Source organism: Salminus brasiliensis, chromosome 9, assembly GCF_030463535.1.
Source record: "Salminus brasiliensis chromosome 9, fSalBra1.hap2, whole genome shotgun sequence".
Classification (NCBI taxonomy): Eukaryota; Metazoa; Chordata; class Actinopteri; order Characiformes; family Bryconidae; genus Salminus; species Salminus brasiliensis.
Genome location: NC_132886.1, coordinates 39,200,859 through 39,221,793, shown reverse-complemented (window position 1 = coordinate 39,221,793; position 20,935 = coordinate 39,200,859). Strand labels below are relative to the sequence as shown.

General features: G+C 46.8%; 1 protein-coding gene across 2 annotated transcripts in view; it reads right to left on the bottom strand.

Moving 5' to 3' along the window:
* Nucleotides 1-20,935, bottom strand: part of usp33 (ubiquitin specific peptidase 33) — a 28,120-nt gene continuing 7,185 nt past the window's right edge. For both annotated transcript variants that reach the window (XM_072688366.1, XM_072688367.1), the window contains exons 5-24: nt 20,073-20,225; nt 19,603-19,708; nt 19,050-19,119; nt 17,043-17,156; nt 16,889-16,967; nt 14,830-15,220; nt 14,459-14,599; nt 14,251-14,363; nt 13,973-14,145; nt 13,213-13,283; nt 13,039-13,072; nt 11,829-11,874; nt 10,616-10,796; nt 9,680-9,806; nt 7,413-7,582; nt 5,701-5,782; nt 5,514-5,622; nt 3,481-3,583; nt 2,909-2,977; nt 1-2,397 (exon numbers count right to left, since the gene is read on the bottom strand). In XM_072688366.1, the coding sequence (XP_072544467.1) occupies nt 2,240-2,397; nt 2,909-2,977; nt 3,481-3,583; nt 5,514-5,622; nt 5,701-5,782; nt 7,413-7,582; nt 9,680-9,806; nt 10,616-10,796; nt 11,829-11,874; nt 13,039-13,072; nt 13,213-13,283; nt 13,973-14,145; nt 14,251-14,363; nt 14,459-14,599; nt 14,830-15,220; nt 16,889-16,967; nt 17,043-17,156; nt 19,050-19,119; nt 19,603-19,708; nt 20,073-20,225 (2,490 nt within the window). In that variant the 3' untranslated portion in view covers nt 1-2,239. The remainder of the gene's footprint in view (nt 2,398-2,908; nt 2,978-3,480; nt 3,584-5,513; nt 5,623-5,700; nt 5,783-7,412; nt 7,583-9,679; nt 9,807-10,615; nt 10,797-11,828; nt 11,875-13,038; nt 13,073-13,212; nt 13,284-13,972; nt 14,146-14,250; nt 14,364-14,458; nt 14,600-14,829; nt 15,221-16,888; nt 16,968-17,042; nt 17,157-19,049; nt 19,120-19,602; nt 19,709-20,072; nt 20,226-20,935) is intronic.

Genomic DNA, 20,935 nt, shown 5'->3' with positions numbered 1-20,935 from the left:
TTTTTCCACTGAATAATTTTGGGTTTAATTGTTTTTCCGGCCAACCAAAAACCAAGAAAGTGACAAACCAGTGGGACAGATATGCCAGTCATTAATTCCAGTCAATCAGCATCAAAACATAATAAAAAGAAAAATAGGAATCATGCCATTATATACATTAAATAATGCCTCAACTTTAAACAGCTGTAGTAGATTCGTGTCTTTTTTTTTTTAATTCATTAACATACGTTTAAATGTGCGCCTGGTTCTTCTAGAGCAGCTCTGCATCTACATGCAAGTCGAGTGGAGCTTCAGTCGACGGATCACGTCGTTCCTTTCAGCATGCATTTCAGGTCAGGTTTGGCTCGCCGATTTAATAAAAAAAAACAAACAAAAAAACATAAAAGAAGTTATAAACATCATAGTAAATCACGTTACCCCTTCTGGAATAAATAACATAGAATGCAGGAAACTCCGTGTTCATTAAGTACTAGTACATTCAGATAGAAATCGGACATCGGTAGTGGAGCATGCAGCGCTGGAGGCCTACTGAAACAGTGCAAAACAGGAAGGGGAAAAAATTAACGCCCTTTCCTGAGACTATTTAGCGCTCCGGATCCCTCCGCAATCTCAGGTGGAACGCTGAAACGTTCGCTCGCTAAGCCGGACACCTTCCTTTCAAAAAACGGACGACGAGCAGAGTAGAGTAGAGTTCAGTACTACGCATTGGAATTCTTCACCATGTTCAGCTACGCAACTCACGGATTCTTCGCCATTTGGTCACGAAAGTATTATGTCTGAAGATTCTACCTCCAAGGAGCGATAAGCGCCACCTCCGCTAGCCTGCTGGCTGAACGTGTGGGTTGTACGGAAGAAAACGTTAGGAACGGAAAGCGGGTTTCCAGCGCTATTCAAGCTTACGTACATTTCCGAGACGTGCCCAGTGAGGAAACTTCACTCGTCGCTCCTTTACAGAAATGGTTCGGCGTAAAATCGGATGTAGTGGATCAACCAAGGCATGTTTTGCCTCTTTACCTTAGCGCTACAGTTACGAGGCTAGCCATGCTAACAGTAGAAGTCAGTGGTCACTCGAACCTCAGATTACTTCCAGGTCTTGGTTAAGGTGGGTAAGGTGCAGTAGGGCTTACAGGGAACCATAAACATGAACAAGGCCTCACTGTGAAGCCGAATGCTCAGCAGGATTCAAATGGAAGATCTGCAGGATTATGTGCAAATGCACATACACAGCTTGTCTAGTCCCTGTAGAGAAGTACTGCCGTCCCAGCATTGAGCTGTGGAGCAGTGGAAGATCGGTGTTCTCTGGAATGATGGATGATGGGGGAATTGGGGATAAATGAGGTGGGGTTGTGATCAGCATCCAACATCCTGACCTCACTAACGCTCTTGTTGCTGCAATGCAATCAAATCCTCACAGCAATGCTCCTCTGAAATCTAGTAGAAAGATTTCTTCCCCGAATAGTAGAGACTGTTCCTCCAGTAAAAGCAGGATAAGCTCTTTTTATATCCTTGATTTCAGAAGAAACAGAGAATGAGCAGGTGTCCAAATACTTTTGCCCAAAGATGCTAGTTTTTATTTGTTTGTTTATCTGCTTGTTTGGTTTTACGCTGCGTCCACAGCACACCAATACATCTGTGCCACCTTAATAAACGCCGTGATCTGGTTTGAGCGAGTTCAGAAGTGTGTGGGCCTGGACCATTGACTTTGTGTTTGTTAGCAGCGTTAGCCTCATAGCTCCAGAACTGACCCTTTTTAGGGGTTAAGCTAGGGCACGTTGCATTAATGCTGAGAAGAAGCAATCCACCACCATACGGCGAAAGCTAGTAAAGGTGACTACCGACTTCCGGTGTTTTTGTTAGCAACGTTAGCCTCGTAGCCCCGGCGCTAAACTAAACAAGCAACGTCTGGGAAATAAGCGTGTCTTGGCTGATCGACCACATCCGAGGTAAGTGGAGAAACTGTGCGTGTGTGATAATAGTGAGCAGTGGCGACAGACAGTGCCGTATATACAAACATGAAGCCTAATCAGAGACGTATTCCACTTCTCCGCAGCAAGGAATGGTTCACGTAGGGAATGGAGACTGTGGTGGAGATGTGCAGGTGGGTGTGGAAGAGGGGGAGGAGACCAGGCATGGTCAGGCCTTTTGCTCGAATGCTTGAGAGACAGAAAGAAGAAGAGTCAAGTGCAAAATAACAGGCTGTTTTCCAGTCCCCTGTTAAAAGGGCAGCAGGTGCGAGCTGCTACACACTGCGCGTCTCCACTTCGATCTTCTCCTCGGCCTGGGAGGTGTCCACTTCATGGTGGCTGACGCTGGGCCGCACCGTCACCACCGGCCCGCCCCCATGGATGGAATGGAGGAAGTTCCAGGTCTCCTCAGATATCTGGCCCGAATCGGCACCTGTTGGGACAACGGAGAAGACAGAGACCACTGTTTGGTTTGGTTGGAAAAAAAACAAACAAATCGGGTTCTTTGGTTCCCCTAGAACCCCCTGGACACTAGCTTCACCATAACTGGTTGACCAGCAGGATTTTGATGGTTTAGCTGGCCCACCAGCATTACCAAGCCAGTCCAGCAGCAAAACCAGCTTGTCTAGTCCCTGTAGAGAAGAAGTACTGCCAGTAGAATAGGACTCTCTGGAGCAGATTACCATGACCCTATTGGCACCATGCTGCCTAAGGCCAGGAGTGGGCTAGAGGGGAGTAAAGCCCCCAGCATTGAGCTCTGGAGCTGTGGAAAATTGAATGATGGATGCTGCTCCATCCAAAAAGTTTGGGATAAGCTGGGGATGAGGAGGTGGGGTGGTGATCATCATCATCCAACATCCTGACCTCACTGACGCCACAGAAGCACAAAGAAACCCCTTTAGAGAGACTCAAAAAGTGCCGTAAATCCCGGTGCAGAGCGTTACCTTGCTTGAGTGTGATGTGCCCGTTCTTATTCACAGCGATCTTAGAGTTGTCGATTGGTCCCGGCGGATCTGGAAAGGGAAAGAAAAATATTTATGATGGGTAACATAGCTTAAGAGAACGGGCATCTGACTACAGTGAGTGGAAAAAAAACACAGGAGCTAGAAGACCTGCCAGCTTCTTTAAAATCTGTGTGGGGAAAATTCCCAGTGAGGTCCGACTGCAATGGGGAGGATGGTGGGGTGGCTATGGTCAACAGTATCCGTATCCCACGTCGGCATCAGGATGAATCTAAGAATGGGATTTTACCTCCACCCCTACCCCCATACCCTCATAAGCTTGATACAGTAGGAGAGGGCTCCGAATGGTTCGGGGTGGGATAAGACGCTACCACTATGATCCGAGGATCACTGGTTCGAAATTCCCAGTCAAGAGAGCACAGTTGGCCTGGCTCTCCAAATCCTGGCTTTACATGTGTAGTGTCGGGGGCACTGCTAGTGATGGGGGTGGGGGGGATTGGGTATTTGGCCATGGGGTACAATTTGGGGGGGGGGGGGCTGTTTTCATTACTCACCATTGTCTTTGCCTTTGACGAAAGCCTCCCATTCTCTGAACCAGTGCATGCTGATGCAGTAAATCACCACCGGAGACTCCTCCTCCTGGAAGGCCTTATTCAGCTACACACACACAAACAAAGAAATACACCGTCAGTCAGCTGGAGGGAGGACTTCGAAAAAAAGCGAGCAACAGCAGAGGAGGAAGGGGAAACACTTGGAAGATTTACTGGCTCTTGCCCAGCTTTTAGCACGAGAGAAAGAAGAGCCGCAGCCGAAAGAGAGCAGAATGAGGAAGGACAGGAACTCATTTCCTCCGCCTGCACTCGCTTGTTCCTTCAGCTGCTCCGAGACGCTGTAGCTGAGAGTGCATCTGTCCTCATGAATTAATAATGACACCCGGTTTGGGGGACTCAGGCTTCTGGTCTTTGCTTGTGAGAATGGTGTGATGGAGGGTGGAGGGAGGGGGATGCGCGCACCCAACCACACCCAATTGCTTAAAAAACGCCAGATCTGCCCTACTAGCACATGAGGCTCCACGTAGTACCATCTACAGTCATAGTGGAGAACCATGTAACCAGGCTGATTAAGAACTGATTAAGTTTCCAAATGGTTCTTTGAGTCGTCACTGAAGAACCCTAGCAGAACCTCCTCCTTATATATAGGTAAGAACAACAAGAGTAACACATGTTTTAACACACTTGTAAGACCCTCTGAAATCTGCACAAGATGTGCTCCATCCTAGTGATGAACCAGTTAAGCATCCATGTGGTTAAGCAACCACAGCCTCTGGATTTGCTCCTACAGTGTACTTTGGGCTTATATACATAGAGCTTCTCAGAGTTGGAAGTGCTGCTCTGACTCGGTCTCGGCCTCGGTCATCTGTCTCAAGGTTCTAGCAAACGATGCCAACAATGCCATGAAACTAGCCAAGCTACATCAGGTTCTGCAAGAGGCTTTTCATCTTCGAGAAGAACCATATCACCAGGCAAATAACCATTTACACACCAAATGCTTCCTAGTGCTTTGAGTTAGAAGGGTTCCATACAGAACCATCGCCTTTACTGAAGAACCATGAAAGAACCACTTGTTGCTGCCTGCAATGTGATCCAGGCTCATTTTCAAAGAGAGAATTGGAAGTAATCTGTTTTGAGGTTCTAGCAAATAATGCCATGTTGCGTCAGGTTCTACAAGAGTCTTCCCATCACATTGTGTTCATCTAACCAGACAAAGAACCATTTAAGCATCCATATGGTTCTTGGATTTGTCATGGTTATTTATAGAACTATTACCCTTACTGAGGAACCTGTGGAGAACCCCTTTTTAAGGGGGTAAGGATAACAACTAAACATTTTACAACCTTCTGAAACTGGCCTACAATTGAATCCAGGCTCATATTCAAAGAGCTTCTCAGTTGAAAGTGCTGCTGCTGCCTTGAGGTTCAATGGATGGGTTCTTGCTTTTATCATACTCCCTATCTGTTTCCCCCCTTCCTTTAAGGAATGAACTTCTCATTAAAGTGTTCCTCATTAAACTCTACAGAACCCATCAATCACAGGAGAAGCGCTTCAAAGGTGCTTCAAATGGTCTTTGAGTGATGCCACAGAAGAACCACCTTTGGTTCCATAAACAACCATGATGCTAGTAGAGATGTGTGGGTGTAAAAGATGGTAAGAATTCATTACTAATGTAAAGGCTTGTCACACTATTTCAAACATGGTTCTTTATAGAACCAGAATTGGTTCTTTTATGGCATCCCTCAAAGAACCATTTGAAGCACCTTCATGTTTAAGATTAGCCCTGAAATTCTACTGTACAATTTGCTGATAGAACATCAGATTCACTGGTCCCCTCAATGATGGACTGGGATGCTCTTCAGAGGTTGCAAAGTTCAAGCAATTCCCAGGTGGTTCCTAGGGTCCTGAAAGGTGGTTGCTATGGGGTTGCTGTGTTGGCTTATTTTCCCCAAATTTAAACAGTTGGATTGTAAAATAGAAATAAATGCTGGTTGATGGAAAGACTAAGAATCCCTGTCCTTCCTTTGCAAACTTACCCGGACGAACATGTCCAGCTCGTTCTTACGGCGCTTCTCCAGCTTCTCGATCTCCATCTGACAGGTGTGGCAGACGTACAGGTGGTTAACAGCTGGGCCTCCTCCATACCTAAAGCAGAGCGCCAAGGGTTAGCGCTCATTCCAGCCAAACACACAAACATCCAGAAACCAGACATTTGATCCTCACCTGCTGTACAGGTGGTCCCAGACATTTTGGGGGAGCATGACAACGAGGTCATCAATGTACGTGGCCTTATGTGGGGGAACACCTGTTTAGGGAAAGAGTAAGACCTGCTCAGACAGCTTATCACATCACATAGTCTAACATACACTATATGGACAAAAGTATTGGGACACCTGCTCATTCATCGTTTGTTCTGAAATCAAGGGGATTAAAAAGAGCTGATCCGGCTTTTGTTGGAGTAACTGTCTCTGCTGTCCAGGGAAGAAGGCGGCTTTCTACTAGATTTTGGGGGAGCACCAGGCCCACAGCTCCGCCACACCAGCTAACAGAGTGATTAAGGGACAGAGCGCCTTCTACCCTCCTGGAGAGAGCATGGCCAATTGAGCTTTCTCTGACTCTGGCTACTGATGGCAAAGCGGCATGACTCAGGAATGGGACTCATGACCCTCGTAGTGGTAGAGCATTAGGCTGCTGAGCCGCTCTGACCCCAGTTCAGTTCAGGAGGAGAATGGGATCCATACCTATAAGAGCAGAGCTGTGAACAATTCTGCTCTTTATAAACATCTCATGAATCTTCAGAAAATACAGCCTCTGTGTGGTGCTTTACTCCTTGCTGTTCTCCATTTCAGCCAGAAAGCCATTAACGTAAGCCAATTACCTTGTTCTATAAAATAAACAAATAATTGTAAAATAATAAATAAATAAAAATAATAATAATTATAATAAAAACAACATTCTTGCAAGTTTCAGCTCCTTTCAACTAAAAACTCAAGGCTCAAAAGAACCATGGCATGCATACAGAGGCACGTTCCTGGCTACAGCCTTCCTGCCCCCGCCACCACCCCCACCCTCGGTAAGAACCAGAGCAGGCCGAGGCGAAGGCCGCCGAAACGCTCTGTGAAAGCGCTCTGATTTACGCCCAGCCTTCTGCAATCACTGCTCAGCTCCCTCGAAAAGAAAAAGGAAGAGAGGGAAAATTAACACAATCAGCCGAGAGGAAGTGAACAGGCCTTGCCCTCCTGGCCCTCACGCAGTTGGCAGAAAGTGCCGTTCCGCGATGATCCAAGATTGGCTCGGCTAGGGTCAAGGTTAGGGTCGTAGCCGTGGAAACCGGGGGGGAAAAAAATGGACGCTCTGCAGGCTGGACAATCACTTATGAATCATAACTGCGATACAGGCATCCTGCTACACTGATATTGCAGAAGCCTGTAATATGCAAATGAGCTCTCTCTCTCTAACAATGCTTTTTTTTGTGCTGTAAGGATCCTGACCAATCACAGCTCTGCTGCAGACGAGCGGCTGAGGGTGGCTGGATGAATAGAGGCTTTCATCAAGATCAAGATCCAACAAATGTAAATGACTCTGAAGTCGTGCGTCAGTCTGTGGTCGGAGCCACGCCCAACTTAGAAGCTCCGGATCTACAGAATCTTTCCTGAATCCCAACTGAATTGGGAAATATGTCAACAAAAACATTCTGAACCCAATTTATTTGATGTCCCGTGTGCTTTTCACAAAATGTATTTATAGACATTAAATATATTAAATATATTTCATTAACATGAATCTATTGGCACCATGCTGCCTAATACCATTGGGCCATGCAACAAGACAATGATCCACAGCATGGACACACAAAGACATACAGTGCAAAACTGATGCAGCTAAATCACCACATACAGCTGCATTTACACCTATCCCACAGCCCGATCCCTCACCTCCGTGAGCACACAAGAAGTCGTGGTTGGAGATGGGCCCAGGCTCGGCGAAGGTTCTGAACTTGTTGAGCCACTGGCGCGAGATGTAGAACTGCAGCAGGCTGGGCTCCATCATGTTGAGAAGCGAAGTCACCCTCCGCCTCTCCTTCTGGGCCTCTTCGTTGCTCTTCCTGTGGCACAAACAGAACCGGGTTTGGAGCAGCACTTCATTGCCATAAATACAAATATCACACTATAAGCGCCCCCTCATGGACAGACGACTGTATTTCTGGACAAGCTGAGAGCTCCAGAAACTTGATATGACGGAAGAGAAGCATGTGGGCTGAGGCGGTAGAGTAATACTTCAGGATTTTACACTAATATGACTCTATGGGTTACGCAGCGTTACACTGCAGTTCTGGAGAGGTTCTCCTCCTGCAGCTCCACCACTAAAGCTCCATAGTGCAGGAGCAGCAGCGTTCCAGCCCGGAGTGAGAATGACAGACACCCTATTCTCCCTGTTACAGTCAGTGGAGCATCAGCATGATTGATGATGAAGCTGCTATTTTAAGATATAGTTGCTACATAATGCTGCCTAGTGTGCCCCTTGTGGTTGAGTCTGCAACACCACCTTAATTAATGATAACTAGAGAGGATTCTTTCCTCTACTATGTAGCACTGTACAGCAACCTTCCTTTAGCTACATTAGCAAAGGCTTTATTCAAGCTAGCAGGTAAAAGAGGCAGTGATAACACAGGCTTGCTAAATTAGCATTCTCATTTAACCAATATATCAGTAAAGTACTGAGTTTAAAATCCTGGGTTTTCTAACTAACATGAACTGATGATGCAAAGACAAAATTATAATTTTACATGTAGTTTTATGCTTAATATAAAATATATAATCTCTACAATAATAAGTAGTATCATTAGAACTAACATTATTAACTAGTAATAGTATTAGGCAAGCAAAGGGCCCCATTACACTCACTGGCCCCGGCCACTCACTGTACGTTTATCAGCGCTATGGTTGTACTCTATTCAAATCAATGGGTCCACTGTGGCACTGGACGTTCTACCACAATGTAAACAAAGAAGGTCACCGCCCCCCCTCCTCCCTATTGTTTAATGGAAAATTAGGAGAATATAACCTTTTTTGCTAAAAACGTAGGGCTTTAAACGGACATCACGGCCCTGAAATGCTGTTCGTTGCCGAGTCCCAACAAAAAGACTGAACACAGCACTGCTGGCCAGGGAATTTTACTGGTTGCTTTGTAAAAAAGGGAAAACATGGAGGTTCAGGTTCACTGCTGTAATTACAACCTTGAGTCTCATCCTTCCAGCAACAGCTGGGCCATTTCTAGTAATTATCAGCTGCGATCTACAGTGGTCGGGAGTCAGCGCTCGACACAAAAGCGCATTTGTCAGCCTGCAGTTTGTCCTTCTGCGTACAAAACTTCACACACACCATCCAACCGCGTTCTATTCCCGTTCTCCGATTTAGCGCGACAGTCATGGATGAATGCCTAGTGTGAGGCGAGAAAACTGTGAAAAATGTGTTTGGGGGCTCTAAGGAATGAAATACAAGTGTATGGTGGGGGGGGGGGGGGGGGGGGGGTTTAAAGCCACAGGCAATAAATCCACCGATCAGGCTTCTTGTTTCTACACTTGCTGTCCAGATCATCAGCTCCATCAACCATCTAGGAGAACGTTGTAGTTCTTTAATCCAGGCTGTTCCCTGTTAAAAGTACAGAGACGTAAGGAACTTTTAGGGGTTCCTCAATTTGTAACTGTGGAGAAACCTCTTAAGGGGCTTTGAGGAACCTTAAAGGAACCTTTTTCTTATAAAAACCTTTCCTCGAAGGTTCCTCAAATGTATCGGCCAGCATCACACTGAAGTGATGTGGAGAGAGAGAGAGAGAGAGAGAGAGAGAGAGAGAGAACGAGGGAGAGAGAGAGATCTACCAACCTAAAGAGAGCAAGGCCTATTATTGTGCTCACTCTGGCCCCGGCTGCTGATGGCAGGCAGCTTGACTGTGAGCTGTGTTTATACCCTGACCACTAGACGGCAGTGTGGTACTCAGTCTTTAAATCCCACTGTTCTGATTGGATAAAATGTAAAAATTTAGTTTTTTTTACTTGCAGATGGTGTTTGTAGTATGACAGTTTCATAAAAAGAAAATTCAATATTGTCTTGGTTGCAGTATTGCAATATGTGGCAATATACTGAATCATATATCGTAGACAAATAGAAAAGATTGATCTGTGGGTGAATTTTGTGGGTCTTACTTGTAGAAGAGCACATAGGCCTCAGCGTTCTGAACACAGGACTCAGAGACTTCGGTCACGCTCTGGTCATCGAACTCGTACCACAGCTGGTTCAGGTCATTCCGACAGTAGGCGATATAGTGGCCGCCTGCACACAGAAAGACCACAAAAAAAGACCACACGTCACCTTTGCTAATGCTATAAGGATACCGAAGCATCAGTAGCTCAACAACAACATGGTCTAATGCACACTTTAGCGCTATGATAAGAAATCGTCCTAGTGAGTAGATCAGTCTGCCTTATTCGCCTGTAACCAACACCAAGTTGACAAAAGTATTGGGACACCTGCTCGTTCACTGTTTATTCTGAAATCAAGGGTATTAAACAAGAGTTGATTCTGCTTTTCTCTGTGTAACTGTTCATTTGTTCAACTGTTGATTTGATTGATTGGACAAAAGTATTAGTCAGGAGGTCAGGATGTTGAATGATGATCACCACTCACCCCACCTCATCATCCCCAACTTGTCCCAAACTTTTTGGATGGAGCTCCACCATCCATCATTGCAGAGAACACAGTTCTTCCACTGCTCCACAGCTCAATGCTGGGAGGGGCTTTATACCCCTGTAGCCCACGCCTGGCATTAGGCAGCATGATGCCAATAGGTTCATCTAGGTTTATCTGCTCCAGACAGTCCTATTCTATTGGCAGTACTTCCTCTCTACAGGGACTAGACAAGCTGTGCGTGTGCGCATTTTCACATCTGCACGCCAGCAATGGGTGCAACTTAAAGTAGCTGAATGCGTTTGTTAAAAGGGATGTCCACAAACATTTGGACATGTAGTGAACCAGCACTGAGAAACCCCCTCATGTGTGCAGACTAAAACTGTCCAATCAAACTCATGCATCGGTAGAAGATCGGCCGGCCAACTGACGCGCCAACCTAAACAGCGACTCACTGCTGGCCGTGCCGTGGTGGCAGATGACGGACAGCAGGTCGTAGGTGGTGATTTGGGCCGAGCTGTCCTTGGCCAGGAAGGGCTGCAGGTCCAGGCCGTCCAGCGGGAAGGAGACGTGAGTGCTGATCTTGGTGGAGAACATCAGCTCGTGTCGAAAGCGCTTCAGGTGAATGCACAAGATCTGGAAATGGAAGAGGAGGAGGCAAAGATGCTATAAGGTGCAGCACAGTTTACTGGACGATGTAAAAGTCCTGTGTCAGTGTTTAGCATCTTTCCATGGAAACTTTAGCTTGGGAACTTTGGAAATTTTCCAAAATGTAAACTTTGAGAAACTTATTGGAATTTATTAAAATGAATAGGAAATGTTGGACCATTTAAAGGAACTGTATCACACACTATCATCAGTGTACCATTTTTCGTCAACAGCAGACATGAAGACATGACATAATACAAATAAACGGGTAAGCACAGGAATTAACCAGAATTAATGGGAATAAATTGGAATATTTGAAGCTGAAGGTGAGAAACTTATATATAGTTGGTAAAAAAATATATACCGAAGCATAATCGTAGCTAAAATAATTAGATATGACACCAAAACATTACACCTCAGGGCTATTGAGAAGAACACACCCCCTGCACCCACTGCTCATTCCCCAATCACATGTTCAGTATATATGATTTGGTATATCGAATTATTCTCTATATAAAGTTTCTTACGTTTAGCTTCAAAGTTCCCCATTTTATTCCCATAATTACCTGTTAATTCCCATGGTAAATTTCCCAACTTGCAACCCTAGTCTTACATATCCAAAAATCCAGCGATAAGCTACAGTAGGGGCTCTGAGTGAATAAAGACCAGACTCATCACCCAAAAAAAAAAAAACACAAAAAAGTAAAAAATCATTAGACACAATTTGTCCTGGTAATGGTGGCTCACAGAGCGACTTCAAATGAAGTCAGTAAGGTTCTGTCGCTGCCGTTCCGCTAATGGGTGCATTAAAACCCAGCACTAATGGAGGCACAGTCAAGCCTTTGCCTCCGTGAAGCCAATTCTAAACTAATCTAAGACCTGTAATGGTCTTAACGACCAAATTTCTGACTTCTTAAAGGCTTTTTAACGTCGCCCAGAATATCCAAGCGATCAAGCGCGTCCTGAACAAGACGTACAGCACAGGAACACAACCACAGAGAACCGGAGCAGAACACTCACCTCTGGCAAACTCTGGACTTTGCAGAACTTCACTCCGTTCCGTAACCTGAAGAAGCAAAACACGGCGGCAGCGGTTAAAGTGACGGCCGTTCCTCCTACTCAAATAACATTTTAGCAATACCAGTCGTTTTTTCATAGAACCGGGAGAAGTCAAAGAGCCATTTGGATGCTCAAATGGTTCCTCACTATGCTCGAAAACCTACTGCTGATGGTTCTTTATAGAACCTTTTTAAAATAGCACTATACAGCACCAATGTTTTTATCGATACAAGTCAGAGAACCCTTTTTAGTGCACTCTTAAAAAGAAGAGTTCTTTGAGCAACGCCACAGAAGAACCACTTTTGGTTTCATGAAGAACCACGATTGTGATAGAGAACTGATCTGGAGTGGGGAGAACCTTTAACAGACGCAAAATAACCTGATGCAAAGGGCTTGTTTTTATCAAAAGGGGTTCCACTGTTGTCACAAGTCAAATAGACATTTTTAGTACCACACAGAACCCTGGTTTGGTGCTATCTAGTACCAGAAGGAGTTCCACTATTGTCGCAAGTCAAAGGGCCACTTTTCAGCACCACACAGAACCCTGGTTTGGTGCTATCTAGAACCAAAAGGGGCTCCACTATTGTCACAAGTCAAATAGACATTTTAAGTACCACACTGAACCCTGGTTTAGTCCTATCTAGAACCAAAAAGTCAAATAGACATTTTCGATACCATATAGAACCATAGTTCGGTGCTATATAGTACCAAAAAGGCCCCAATATTGTCACAAGTCTAAGGGCCACTTTTCAGTAGCATAAAGAACCCTTTTTAGTGCAATTCAGTACCAAAAGGGGTTCCACTATTGTCAAATATCAAAGAACCCTTTTTACCTCTACCACACAGAACCCTGGTTTGGTGCTATCTAGAACCAAAAGTGGTTCCACTATGGTCAAACGTCAAAGAACCCTTGTTATTTGTACCATACAGAACCCTTCGTGGTTCGGCGTATTTGGAGTGTTAAGTGTGTGTCTGTGTTTTTGCACTGGAGCGACAAGTAATGGAAGGTTTACTCCACCAATTAGCACGACGCTAACGCTACGCCTACACCATCACACTCTCCTCAAACGAGGTGCTGAGTGATCACGTGGTTTCTGACATCCACCATCACTCTGAACCCATCTGATCTCTGCCTGTCCGCAAACTTATGAGGCACAATGCTGGTACTCACTTCTTGCACTTTTCACAGCTGTACATGTTATCCCCTGCAGAAGCAAAGAGCAAGCTGATTAGACTTCAGACTGACACACACACACACACACACACACACACACACACACACACACACACACAGTGATTCATTGCATCTACTGGATACATTTCATTCATTCCAGACCCTACTTACCTTTCAGCTCATCCCGAGCAAAGAAAGCAGCCAGACAGTCCTGGAGGGTGACCACAGGACCCCAGAACCAGCTAAAAAAAAGAAAAAGAAAGGGGGGGGGGGGGGAGAGAGAGAGAGAGAGAGAGAGAGAGAGAGGGGGTAAAACACAAGACGACGTCCAGAACAGAAACTGAGATCAATTTCACTTACCTCTGCTGCAGTCACGCTAACCTCTTCTAGCCAGTCTATGAGAATTTAAGTGCATGTTAGCATTGAGCTAACAAAGGCCAAACAAAAGAAAGAAAGTGGCAACCTGCCCCTCTAGTCCCCACTCGGCGTCATGCAAGTGTTTCTAATAAAGTGGCCAATGAAGGGAAGAACAAGGTAGGTGTTTCAAATAAAGAGGCCAAGTGTTTCTAATAAAGTGGCCAGCAAGTGGAGGCATAAGTTATGTGTTTCTAATAAAGTGGCCAATGGGGGGAGAAGCACAACATATGCGTTTCAAATAAAGTGGCCAGTGAATAGAACCACAAGGTAGGTGTTTCTAATAAAGTGGCCAGCAAGTGGGGGAACAAGGTTTGTGTTTCTAATAAAGTGGCCAGCAAGTGGGGGAACAAGGTTTGTGTTTCTAATAAAGTGGCCAGCAAGTGGGGGAACAAGGTTTGTGTTTCTAATAAAGTGGCCAGCAAGTGGGGGAACAAGGTTTGTGTTTCTAATAAAGTGGCCAGGGAGTAGAAGCACAAGGTAGGTGTTTCTAATAAAGTGGTCTGCATGTGATCACCTCTTAATGTACTCCATGACGAAGGCAATCCAGCCCTGAGGTGCGTAGGCCTCGCCACAAGACCCCGCCTTCACCAGGGCAGTCTGATGGGAAGAGGAGTGCAGCTTGGCCAGGTCCTCTTTCCCTGGGATGGGCAGCGAGATGTCCTGAAAGTTCTCCAGGGTCACAGACACCTTAGAAAGAACGGAAAGATGACTCTGGCTTCCCATCACGACCGATCAATGGAAGCGTCCTGACCTAACCACATCTAACACATGCCATGCGTACTGCCCTCTTACCCTGTCACAGGTCAGGCACTGCACGGAACTGACGATGGTGCCGTCGAAAACGTCCGAGATGACGCTGCGATGTTTTCTCTGACGCTTGCTCTTCGGCGGTGCAAACGAGGTCACTGAGAGAAGAAGACAGAAGCACAGAGACAGCGAATCACAGGACAGCACACGCCGTCAGCTAAAACGGGGTGATGAGTGCTGAGAGAGGAGTTACCTTTCTTGTGAGCTGAGCTCAGGCTAGGCCACATGGGGGTGGATTTAGGGGGGCTGCTGGACAGTTTGAGGGCGATTCCCTCATTGGCACTCGGGCTCTGGGGACGGGCGTTGTTGCTGACTTGGATCTCAGGGTTGGAATCTGAAAGAACAGGGGAGGAACACTGCTCGTCACTCTGCAACTGAGTCCTAGACGTTCTGAGTAGCAGGAATACGTAGCAGTCTATGTAATCAGACATCACAACAATCCCATCATCCTGTCTGAAATATCGGCAAGACATGAGAGAAGACCATGGACTTCTGAAGGACTCAAGAAGCTCATCCCTGTTCCTCACATTTGTCTACTGCACTACAAAAAAAAGCTAAATTTACCTGTAGCCTTGCCCTGCTTGATGGCACCCTGGCTGCTAATGATGGTCCTGCTCTCGTTGGTCGTGTCCACATCCTTGTCCAGGTCGCCGTGGGAGCCGGCGCGGTACAGGTTGTTGATGAGGTTCTTTTCTTTCTGCCACTCTCGGTTGGCCTTCTCCTCGTCCGGGATCAGCACATCGGCCTCATCTGGCTCCTCCGGGGGTCGGGGCCCCTCGCTGTCAGCACTGCACGACTCGCAGGACTGGAAGTCGCTTTCTGAACGGCTGCGGTCGTCTTCGTCTGGGCTGTCGTCCGCGCTGACTGACGGACTCTGGTCCTCAGGCTCCACCACTGGCTCCTTCAGCTCCTCGTGTAGTTGATCCATCAGACAGCGCAGGAACTCCTGAGAGTCCTGAGGAACAGAGGGTATTATTTCTGATTAGAACGGTCAGCTGAATCAATATTTCAGAGCTTATTAGCTTGTGGTTTCTACAGTGTACAAATGCCATTTCAGGGGAACTGTGGAAGTCTGGAAGTCTGCAACACTGCAAGAACTACTAGTAGGCTGGTAAATTAAACCCGCCATATGACCCGCCAAGAATGGAGAGTGGAGAGGGAGGTGCACTGTTCTGTGCAGCGTCGCTTGCTCAAACAACAATGTTCCTCAGGCTCCCACCATGGGAAGTGAAAACACCAGCATGACCTACTTGAATAACAACTGTGGGACGGCTGTCCCGCCAGCCACGACAGGCCGTTTGTCCAGGCGCCTGCGCTCTCCAAGGTGCTGAACCTGAAGAGTCACCGTTTGGAAAAGCAAAGGAAACCTTGTGGCTAAAGGAAGTAGCAACCTAACCCCCGCTGACGATGGCCAGCTGCCACCACACCCCGGGCCTCATTTGAGTTGGTTCTCCTTAACCCCCAACCCCTCGTGTTCACCCGAGAATCTCAGTGTGGTCCAGCTCTCTGTTCACGCCCCGCTATCTCACAGGACCCAATGAGTCAAGATCTATAACCGGAGGTCAAAGATTCCCCAAGCAAAAGAAAGGAGGTGAGCTGAATAACTGCATACAACACACACTGTATATACACACATCACTTTCCCCCGCTGTCTCAGTCTGCCTCCATAAAAGTGACTCTGTAAATGAGATTACCGCTGCTGGAGCCTTTACACACTTCCATTCTGGCCCTGGCCGGCGACAGCCCACGCATGCTAACACTAATTCTAAAAACGGCTCTTCCTCTCTCGGCCAGCCGTGACAAATGCTCCCGCGGCCTGTATGGGTTTATTGCGCGGCTATGAGGGCACTGTGGCCTGAAAAAGAGAAGGACGACCTGGCTCACAAAAGACTGAACTTCTCCTGGAACTAATCCCTCAGAAACCCAGAGTTCCGCCAGGGTGAAGAGGATGTGATCTGAATAAAGTGTGTGTGGGAGTGTGTGTGTGTGTGTGTGTGTGTGTGTGTGTGTGTGTGTGTGTGTGTGTGTGTGTGTGCGCGCTTTCTAATAATAACTCCCTCCAAAAGTACCTTCTGCAGGTGAAGTAAGTGAGGCTCAATCAAAGCCTAAACCCAATAGCGCCCACAGCTACAACTTTAGCGGCACTGACCACTGAAGGGGTGTGTGTGTGGGCGGGGGGGGGTGCAGCTCTGAAGACCCCAAGGGTGCAGCTTTCCAAGACCCTTCTAATGAATGCATTCAGCTACTTTAAATCGCACCCATTGCTGATATACACAGCTTGTCTAGTCCTTGTACAGAAACACTGCCAATTGAATAGGGCTCTCTGAATTCTCTGGAATCTGTTGGCGCCATGCCTCTAATGCCAGGTGTGGGCTAGAGGGGTTCAAACACCCTGGGATGAATTAGGGAGTTGGGGGTGAGGTAGGGCGGAGATCATCAGACATCCTGACCTCCCTGAATGCAAACAAATCCTCAGACTCAAACCACAGCGTCCCACTACATTCCGACACGCCAGCCAGTTATATGCAAATGTGTTCATGGTTGTGACATCACAACTGCAATGAATGGCCATGGCATTTGCTGCCTAGTTGGCAATAATAATTATATGGTAAGAAAAATATACCTGCTGGGAATACCCTCGAAACATCGGATTGACCGCTTTGATGCCCTGGAACAGATTTGTGGGGACGACGAAGGAAGGCCTGCAAAACACACAGCGATTAGCCAGTTTTTGACACATCCGTGAAGGTGAGGAAAGAGCTGGGAAAGCTACGCACCTGTTCTTGTGCCACAGGTCTGTGATCAGCTTCTGGTAGCTTTTACACAGAGCCGGCTTCTTGTCCGTCCTGACCAGGCCGCCGCAGTCCAGGAAGAACTGCGTCAGGGGAGGACTGAGGGCCAGAAGAAAGAGAGAAAGAAGTGGATGCAGCATCAGAAGAAGCGCTAGAAGAAGCTTTACACAACACTGACAAAGATCTGTAGACTCCAGACTGTATCCGTCGTTTTCCTGCGTACTACCCTGCGTCTCCTCTCACCCTGTTCACCCTCTTCAAAGCTCAAAACCCCACAGGACTGACCACCACAGAGCAGACTGTGCCAGCAAAGACCAATGACATCTTAACTAAGGTGGGAGACTAAGTGGACACCAGTGTGTCCCCAGTGTCCTCTGGCAAAAGCTACAATTTCTTACAACACTTACTACAAGATTTTCACAGCTGCTCTGGAAGGCGTGTCCAACATTAGCTACTGCAGCCACACTTGCGGGCACAGCCTAGACAGACCAGCTAACTGCTAACAGCTAAGTAAGACTATTCTAACAATTAAGGCTCACAGCGTGGAGAGATAAAAGAGCACACACACACGCACACACACACACACAGAGACATACACACACATACATATATATATATATATATATATATATATATATATATATATATATATATATATATATACACACACACACAATAACGAACGTCCCTGCAGTAATTAAGTCTTTTTAGGATTGCAAATTTTGACCCAGTTCCATTTTCCCAGCCAAGCTTTCACTAAAGATGTCCTCACACCCGCTGCAGAGCTTCTGAGGGTCTACATTTACACGTTTGAATTTTAATCAAGCTAATGCTAATCTTCACAGAAAAAACGACCAAAAGCCTCGACACCGAGCCCGATTTGAAATCAGAGCAGAGAAATGAAAGAAATGAAAGGAAGGCCAGGCTGATTGGGGCCGAGGGCTGAGGAGGGGGAATAGCGCGCTGAGCGGAGGGAGGCTGATTGGGCCTAAAAGCAGGGTTTGTAATGGAGCCGCTGTCCCACCGCTGCTTCCTGCTCGCAGCCGGGGAGACTTCCACACCTACCGATTAGGGAGGGCTGTGACTATGCTGGGATACAGATCCAGCTTTCCGGACTCATTGTAGATCCCGCCGTGACGGAAAGCGGACGTCCAGAAGAAAACGCAGAATGTCTGCACAGCTTAAGAGGTTCACACTTGCAGGCAGCTGTCTGCTTTTGGAAGGTGGTTACTATGCTCTTGCGATGGTATTCCAGGTGGTTGCTATGATGTTGTTAGGCGGTTGCTACAGTGTTGCTCAGGAGGTGTTGCTATGGCATCCAAGACAGGTGCTCTGGTATCCCAGATAGTGTTCCAATATTGGTTGCTATAGTGAAATGCTATGGCTGCTATGGTAACCATAGGCGATTGCTATTGTTTTTCAAGTGGTAACTAGGGGGTTGCTTAGTGGTTGCAAGGGTGTTGCTAGGCAACTGCTATGATATCCCAGGTAGGTGCTATGGGGTTGGAAAGTGGCTGCTACAGTATCCCAGATAGTTGCTATAGTGTTACTAAGTGATATATCCCAGGTTGGATGCTATAGGTGCTATGGTGATAGTCGATGATTTCCCAAGTGGTAGCTAGGGGGTTGCCACAGTGGTTGCAAGGGTGTTGTTAAGCAATTACTATGGCAACCCAGGTAGATGCTATGGTGTTGCTTAGTAGTTGCTATGAGGGTGCTATAAGTGTTGCAAGGTGGCTGCTATGAAATCCCAGGTAGTTGCCATGGTGTTGATTTGTGGTTTCTAGGCAGTTGTCATGATTTCTCAGGTGGTTGCTAGGATGTTGCCTAGTGGTTGCTGTGGTACCCCATGTAGATGGATGGTGGGTTACAAGTGTATTTATATAACTTTGACATAAGAAGGGTACACTAACTTTTGCACCCCATTCATTCCAATGTCCAATCGTCCAATCAAAAAGCTGTGTACAAGGTAGGGCTCGCATGTTTGCTCACCAGTTGGAGAGGGCCTGCAGGGCAGCGTTCATGTAGCAGGTGTTGCCAATGTTCTTCAGCCCGGTCAGTCCTGCAGGAGGGGAGCACAGGGAGACTAATGCACAAACAGGTGAAGGAACGGCTTCTCCAAAACGTACCGTAATTTAGCTACATTAGCCTCATAGCTAGCAAAACGTACCTCTGTGCGGTTGCTGTGACATTGCAATGGTATTAGGATGTTGCTAAGCCGATCATGTGTGTAATTGCAGGGGGTTGCTAGGGTGTTACTAGGGTGCTATATTATCCCAGGGAGATGTTTGCTAATGTGTTTCAGAGGCAACCAGGGTGGTTACACTACTTTGGTGTCATAGGTGGTCATTAGGATGTTGCTAAGCCGATATTGGAGGTTATTGGGTGTGGTTGCTAGGGTGTTACTTTGTACTATACTGTACCAGAGACTGGTATGAGGTTGCTACAATAAGTTAGCTGTTGCTAGGGTGCTGCTAGGTGGATGCTGTGGTATCTTTTAACAGTCTCAACAAGATGAAGGATAGAATAAGGAAGGTCCCGTCACCTCTGGTCCTCAAATCGTCCTCCTCCTCAGTCTCCATGTCCAGATCCTCGCAGGCTCCAGCTGGGGGAGCCCTCAGAGATGTTGGGCTGCCGGAGGCTGTGGGCTCCTGAGAAACATGGTTTCAGGGTTAACGTCACGTCTGCACAGTCAATATACAGTATGTTGACTTGCCTTACCCGTCCCTTGTAGCTCCACCTTGCTGGTGCTCAGTTAGAGACTGTAGCCCATCTGTTCCCTTCATCAGTGGTCAGTTTCGGACCACAGAGCCACTCTCACCTGGATATTTTTGAGTAGTATGACCACCTACATCTTACATGTTCAACATCAGCTCTGTGGTCGGTGATAAACGGGGTAGAGAATGGGTAGCAAGAGATGTGGCTGCAGGCTCCAGTAGTGGAGCTACATAAACAGGTGGGGTTCCTAATGAGGAGGGTGAGTGAAGGACAACTGTGTGGGTCAGTGGGTGTTACCTGGCTGGGGGTCTGCAGGGGAGATATGGATTTGACAGCACCAGGCAGCAAGGTGGGAGGCCCCAGTTTCCTGTCCAGGAAGACCTCTTTGGCGCAGGCGTAACACCACACCCTCAGCGTGGTCAGGTTGACCGTCAGGTTGTGCCGCGTCTCCTGCAGGGAATGACATGGTAGGGTTAGAAAGCTGAGTATTAGCCATTTTAAGCCCAATCCATTTCCGATCCTTTGTTTTTGCCGCTGTGTTCTAGAAGACTGCCCTCTGGTAACCTTCAGCCATTAATAACAGCCCTTAACAGCGAGGATTGTTCCCAAAAGGTAACAGGACAGTTTGAAATGAACTGCACTATACGGCATCACTCAAAGAACCCTTTGTGGTACTAGTGCGTATTAATTAGAAGCACATCTTTCCTAAACTGTGTGCCTGTGTTATTTACAAAAATGCAAAGATCAGATTAGTAGTAGCCGATACTCGGATCGGCTCCTGGAAGGCACAACTGTCTAAGTGTTGGCCAACTTTTAGTGGGCGACTGAGAGCTCAATCTCTGGTGATGCCAACCCAATCATATCATGGGCTCCTGGGTGGCACACCTGTCTAAGCGTTGGCTACCTTTCAGTGGGAGATTGAGAGCTTAATCCCTAGTAATGCCAAACCAATCATTTCACTCTCTAATTGGGTTGGGTTTGGGTGGCCCACCATCCATCTCCCCCATCCATCGTTCAATGCAATGCTAGCACCTTTAGATGATATTTTTACAACACATTAACGTTTACATTTACATAATTTAGCAGACGCTCTTCTCCAGAATTACTTACAAAAGTGCTTTGCTATTCACCCAAGAACAGCCTCAGCTAGATCAAAAGAT